Source organism: Branchiostoma floridae, chromosome 4 (assembly GCF_000003815.2).
Source record: "Branchiostoma floridae strain S238N-H82 chromosome 4, Bfl_VNyyK, whole genome shotgun sequence".
Taxonomy (NCBI): Eukaryota; Metazoa; Chordata; class Leptocardii; order Amphioxiformes; family Branchiostomatidae; genus Branchiostoma; species Branchiostoma floridae.
Window position 1 is genome coordinate 21,171,603 of NC_049982.1, and position 7,092 is coordinate 21,178,694.

The following is a 7,092-nucleotide window of genomic DNA, read 5'->3' on the forward strand; positions in this document are numbered from 1 at the left end:
GAGACATTTCCGTATAAAGAGGATGCCTAGGCTAGCTAACTCTAGCCCTCACCTCAACCCTGACCCCAAATCAACTCAACCCTATATAGCTAGCTCTGATTCTCACCCAGACCCAAATCCTAACTATAAGTATAACCATAACCCTAGTCGTCCTGGACATGGTACCATTAGCTGACCTAATCAACTAGAGGCTGAATAGTCAAACAAAGTGCAGAGTTGTCCTGATATCATTGTCGTATTTACCCTGCCAATGAGGGGTGGAGGGGAGACTAGTTCAAGTTTGGGACTGCATCTTTGCCACAGCACCGACTTTTAACAAGTCAGCTCCTGTGGAAAGTAGCTGAGTAGTTACTAGAATGGCTAGGTACAGTCCACTCAGATCGTGACTCAAGAACCTCATTCTCCTGGTCCAAACAAGACTATCTTATACCTTCCCAGGGAACATCAAACTAGGTAAGGAACACCCTCACGTCAGGGAGATCCTCTATAACCGTCTCCCTAAGTGTGGCAGCACCAGTCTGAAGGCTCTGACCAGGAGACTCGCCAAGAAAAACCAGTTTTACTTCAAGGAGTCCAAAATCTGGGACCAGTTCCAGCTGAACCAGACTGGATTGGTTAGTAAAAATGACCTTTCAGTGGTCTTGTGGGTACAGTTATTTTGTTTTGGCTAAGATGATGCAAGAAGAAAATTTAGTTTCAGTTTATGTGTTAGTAGGATTATGATAATAGATTGAAAAGCAGCAACTATGATGATGAAATTTTATCATTAATAGATCAATTAACATGAGCTGTTCTGCAAGAAATAAGAAACTGATTACAGAAATAGAATTGATAGTGAAGTACAATGTTGTACCAGAAAGCTGAAAGTACACCATGCATATATAGCAGTCCTGCAGTACTGCAAGTAAAAGCTAGAGGGCGTATTTTATCCAGCATTCAAAGATAGCCTTGCACAGGGATCTGATATTCATCTTCTCTATTTCAGAAAGCCTTTGCAGAAGACTTCTACACAGTTCCATCACCTTTTATCTATGAAAGACATGTCTACCTCGTTGATTTTGAGCAGTAAGTTCCAATAGATATTGTATTTTTCTACAATAATGGGCTTAAGGTTTCATTATTGAGTTGCATGTAATGTATGTTATCTGTACATTGTATGGTTAGATGATTCAGTCATGAAAAAAGGATTGTTCTCAGAAAAATTGTAATGTGTGACATTTTTGAACATGCGACATTTGTTTTGTATCTTTCTAGACTTGGCCTGAAGAGCCCTAAGTACATCAACCTGGTCCGTGACCCGCTGGATAGACTAGTATCATCCTACCACTTCATGCGCTACGGGCGCAAGGGTGGACCGAACCACATCGTGACACATTTGTTTAACAAGTACCACAACGAGACTGACAGGAATCAGGTGAGTGTGGTGGTCACACGAGGTCACACCTGCTGCTGGGATCAAACCATTATCCCATAAGGGGGCTGTACCAGACAGTCAGTAAGACATCCACTCTTGAATTTCTAAACAAGATCAGTTACTTTTCAAATTGGCAGTTGATGCAACTATCTAAAGCTCTGTTTGGCTCCTCTGATCACAAAGTTGTGTGGCAGCTTTGTACTGCGATAAACGACACACGGCACATATTACAGTTGTAGGTCACTTCAAGTGCAACTCTGCATCTGCCACAAATTTTTTTAACAAAGTATTTTTTCTGCGTTTTGTTTCTCAGACCTTTGATTCCTGTGTTTTGAACAAGTCGAAGGAGTGTTGGGGACAGAGGGTTAACCTGATGACACGCTTCTTCTGTGGGCAGGACCCTGTGTGCAGGTAAGACACACAACTTTCACCTAGCCTGACTAACATCATGCTCCCAGCGGCCGGCCCTACAGTTGCCACCACCTAAGAGGGGGTCATTAACCCCAGGGAGAGATTGTGTAAACCAATTGGCTAACTTTCACCAGACATAAGGAAAGACAGTTAAGTTTTGGATAGAATGTGGATTTGAATTGCAATCCAGCAATTATCCATACCTGTTATATGCTTATTTCTCAAAGTTACTTTTAAATCATTGGTTTTTGTATGTTTATGTTTTAAAGCTTGGTTGTAAGAGTTTGCTATTGTAACGTTTTTTAGCAGGAAGTTATTGAAAGTTATGCAAGCTGACACTTTGAAGAAATCTTGAGAATGTAGCCCCAGATCCAAAAGTAACTCAATGGGAAATAAGTATGTGGAAGAAAATGACCCGTTTTTAACGGGTTTTTGGAAAAACCAGTCCAGTCCGGAATGCGGAAAACCCTGTCCAGTCTGAAAAGAGGGTCTGCATGGGGGTATACGTTGTAAGCTACTAAGTACTAGTATACAACAACATTTCTTTAATATGGCTAAGCACAGAAATAACATCAACTTGAAGTGTGACGCAATGTCATACAAAAATTATAACTTAACAAAAATCATCCATCATTGTTAGGGACCGTACGGCATTTAGCGAGGGGGGAGGGCCGGTCGCCAGGGGGGGGAGGGCCAAGCAAAAAAATATTTTGCCAGGGGGAGGGCCTAGCAAATTTTTTTTTACTTGGGGGGAGGGCCAAGCAAAAAAAAATAGCTTGGTCTGCCAGCAAAATATGTCCCTTAAAATCCAAGAAACGGCGTTTCAGAGGGTCAAGATTTCAAAATTTTTCTGGACCTCTGCAAGAGATCGCCCGAGGTTCAGGCGCTCGGAACACAGTGAACATGCGAAAGGGAGGGGGCGGGGCTTATGCATGACGCCCTCGAAAACCTTCTTCACGTACAGAAATGTTATTAAACTCTGTATTAGTCTGCCAGCAAAATTTACCCCTGTCTTATTGCCCTCAAAATGTAAGAAATGGCGTTTCAGAGCTCGAGGGTAAATATTTGTAAATTTCCCTGGATCCCTTTTGACGTGACCGGCCTCGCGCCTTTGATGACCGACATCGTGATAATGTGTTTGGGGGGGATTTAATTTTGTATTTCTAAATTGAAATGCTATTAAAGTTAGCTTTGTTTGTCAGCAAAATATCTCCTCAAACTGAAGGAAATAGCTTTTAAGAGGGTCAAGATTTCAAAATTCTCCCGGACCTACCTTGCGATTCTTCGTGCCTTTGGTGCCGAACATGGTGTTCGGAACGTCGTTCTCAAAAACTTGAAACCCTCGTATTTTTTTGTCATAGAAATGTCATCCAACCAGCAAATTTTCCCATAAAAAAGCAATGCAGGAAATCGTGGCAAAAAAGCGTGGCATTTCTAAAAGATCTCCTGCAAGTCTGCGGTCTCACGCCCGCCGGCGACCGGTCTTACCCCGCCGTGGGAAATCAGCGTACGCGTCGCGCCCCCCTCCCCACTACAGTTTTGGAAGTCGAATCGTGCTGTCGTTTTGGTTTTCATTTCCCCCCCCCCCCCCCCCCCCCCGATTTACCGTAAGTTATTACCACCACAGAACCAAGAAAAAGTCCAAAATATATGTAAATTGAAAATAGTTTCCGTCAAGCCGCTCAGGCCCGCGAGCTTGCAATACGTAAATTTAGGGAGCGGGGCGCGCCGCTTCGTGGCGCAAATCTACTAGAAATCCAGGTACAAATGCTTTTTAGGTGTTGTTTTAATATCAAAACAATGAAATAGCTTCTATAAAGCAAATATTTATGCCTCTATGAAGCAGATATTTATCCCTCTATTAAGCAGATATTTTGAGCCATTCTGTTTTCTTTTTTTTACTAGGGGTGAGAGATTTGCTTCTCGATGAAAATCATGAAAAAGTATGACGCAAAGGACATTTCCGAATGCGGGAGCGCAGTGTTTTATTGGCGTCTTGAATATTTTTTTTCAAAGTTGATAGGAGGGGGGAGGGCCAAGCAAAAATATTTTGTCTTGGGGGGAGGGCCTAGCAAAAAAAAATTTACCTGGGGGGAGGGCCATGCAAAAATTTTTTGACCCGACCCTCTGGCGACCGGCCCTCCCCCCTCACTAAACGCCGTACGGTCCCTTACTTCTGTCACTGTGCATCATATAAAAAACTTTTACTCTATAAGTCTTTGAGACTGAACATGCCATTAGCCTTACGGCATAATTTTGCAAATAAAACACATTATTTTTTAAAGGATACATAGTTGTATATAGCTCACAACTTGTACTGGGGTTTGAAAAATGCCATCTCGGCTTTATTGTAGTGCATTGTAAAATATATGTGATGTTATAACATTGAGTACCAAAGTCGTGTTGATATTGAAACCTTTCGCAGTCATTCTATTAAACCAGGATTTAAACAGACCAGCTCTCAAAATGAGTGCTGCACACTTATTATTTGAAGAAAACCTTTCAAAGCCTGTCTTTGTAATGTATTGGCACTATTTAACAACCCGAAATTGACGGACACTCACTATCTATTGTTTGATGGTCATGCAATGGGTGTAATTCTCTCCCCCTCATGTCCTACCAGATAAGTGTTAATTGGGTACTTTGCATTTGACAGAACTGACTTTGTGTGCATGCATATTGCACCTTTGGGTCACTCATTATGCTGCCGATTCTATAGTTATGTGTATCAGTTTAGTGTAAGTGCTGTCTAAAGTAATAGTTTTAAGCATTGCCAGGAACCCCTATGCAGACCCTCTTTTCAGACTGGACAGGGTTTTCCGCCCCATTTCCCTATCTGGACTGGACAGGGTTTTCCGAAAACCCGTTTTTAACACTGACACACTTAATATGAGCATCAGAGGTCTGGTAAACTGTCTGCATGTAGTTGTTGGTGCCTCTTGTGACTCTTATTTGTGCCTGTCCTACTCCTGTTCTGCAGAGAGCCATCCATTCAGGCACTGGAGAAGGCCAAGGAGAACATCCGGAGACACTACCTGGTGGTGGGCCTGCTGGAGGACTTCAACAGTTTCCTGAAGGTGCTGAGCAGGATCCTACCACAGTTCTACAGGGGGGTGACGGACTTGTGGAAAGATCTGGGTAAGTCCACATGGGTGCAAGTTTTTTAGGGGGATGTTAGCCAGTTTTGGTGGGAGAATGTAGGATTTTGGGTTGTGAGTGCGCAGGCTTAAATATTTAGGGACTTAATGGCTACAGTTCCAACTTTGAAATCAGTTACAAATGATGTTGTAAAGGCATGTTGTGCTGGAACCTTTCCAATACATCGCCATATGCATGTTTGTGTATCATTTCCGTTCATATTGATGTGTGCCTATGTTTGTGTACCTTTTCTACCAGTGCATAATACAATGTGTGTATGGTGCACTTGTATGATGTGTCCCTACTTGTGTTTCTCCCTGCCCAGCTCCAAGTGTGCAGGAAGCCCAGAAGACAGTGAAGAAACAGCCCCCCTCCCCCCTGGCTCAGAAGGTCATGCGCCAGAGGATGGACCTTGACTATCAACTGTACTCGTTTATTGAGGATCGCTTTCGTAGGCAGAAACTTGAATTAGGCATTCAATAGTCACTTCTGGTATAGTGAAATCTAATAAGCATGCAAGAAACAGTCATATAAAGCAGAAATTATACTTCATATAGGATGATAGTACTTCAAAATTTGGAAAAGTAGATTGAAGTTTTAAACTTAATGATATCTATCTGCATTATTGTGATATTGCCAACCAATCATTAAACAGCATTAGGGGTTGCCTTAGTTCAGATGTTATCAGTCTGAGCCAATCAGGGATAAGTACATGTAGGGCACCGTTGGGGTTACTTTGAGTCAACTGTCCCACGCACATGTTACTTAACAGGCACACAGGGGTTACCTGGGGTGAGATCTGTGTCATGTGACACCACAAACCAATCAGTAGACAAGGAATCAATGGCTACTAAGGGTCAGTCATAAAAAAAGAAGAGAGTCCTGATTGTTTTCTGTCCTTTGAGACAGAAGCACATGCTCAGAAACTAGAAGAGATTGTAGAAAGGTTAGTTAGGTAAGAGGCTCTGGGGACTCCCTAGGTAGGCTGGCAGAATGCAGAATGCATGAAATCAACAGGAGTGGGTGTACATATTTGTATGCATTGGGTTTGTAGTCTTGCTGTGAAGAGCTGAGATTTTGCCAAAATGTTTCACAGGAACAGCAACTGATGGTACTGTAAATCTTGACACATTTGCAGTTGTTGTATTTTTGCAGTTTTCCTGCTGACCTATCCAGTGCAAATCCATAATGCTGCAAACATGTCTATTTGTATACCTACCATACTGCAGAATTGATCAACAATAATTTTGAAACACTGAAAAAACATCCCTTTCCCTTGTAGAACAAAATAAAACCACTGCAAAAGTAAATGAAAAAAAAAATCACAATAATGCATGACATCAACAGGAGTGGGTGTATATTGTCATGCCCAGCATGCCTTTAGTTTGTAGTCCTTCTGTGCAGAGCTGAGATTTTGCATGTTTCACAGGACCCAATAAAAGCACTTACAAGATCATGTAAGGGTACTGGTAACTTTGATTTCAAAAGCCTCCCTGGCTCTTATTAAATGTAGTTCAATGCTCTGTATTGTGCCATAGGAAATTTATAAATAGTGGATATCAAGTGAATTTTGCATCATCAGATGGATGTTATTTCATTTTTGATTTTCAGATTCTTTACTGGCTTCAAGGACTCTGAACCATACATATGACTGTACTTATGTACAGTAGGTATATTTTTATTACAAGTGTTATAGAGCTAATGGCCAAATATGGTAAGGTTAGTGAAGGAGACACTATACTGTGTATTGATGATGCCTGGTTGGAGTAAGGATGTCGCTTTATTTCCTGATAATGCTCTGTCCTTTTATTTCCTGATGCAGGTGACAGCAATATGTTTCATATATGCTTTAAGTCAACTATTAGGGAACATGTCATTTTATCCTTTCTTAGAGGGAAATTTAAAACATGCAATATGTGTCGTATATATAGCAATAATATATGTTATACGGTATTGTATATATTCTACTGTTACTGCTGACCAGTTTGGGGCATATTTGTGATTCCCTTCAAGATGAAAATTGTAAGTGTACATTGTATGTGTAAGAGATCAAGTTGTGCCAATTGTATGTTTGGTTTAAGAGTGTCATGGACATGGTACGTCACATTGCAGTACTGTCAAGTACAGTA

General features: G+C 41.4%; 1 protein-coding gene across 1 annotated transcript in view; it reads left to right on the forward strand.

Moving 5' to 3' along the window:
- Positions 1-6,867, forward strand: part of LOC118413369 (uronyl 2-sulfotransferase-like) — an 8,739-nt gene extending 1,872 nt beyond the window's left edge. Inside the window, exons 2-7 of the mRNA XM_035816722.1 lie at positions 439-614; positions 986-1,065; positions 1,255-1,414; positions 1,728-1,825; positions 4,806-4,963; positions 5,289-6,867. Of these exons, the coding sequence (XP_035672615.1) occupies positions 439-614; positions 986-1,065; positions 1,255-1,414; positions 1,728-1,825; positions 4,806-4,963; positions 5,289-5,446 (830 nt within the window). The 3' untranslated portion in view covers positions 5,447-6,867. The remainder of the gene's footprint in view (positions 1-438; positions 615-985; positions 1,066-1,254; positions 1,415-1,727; positions 1,826-4,805; positions 4,964-5,288) is intronic.
- The last annotated feature ends 225 nt before the right edge of the window (positions 6,868-7,092 follow it).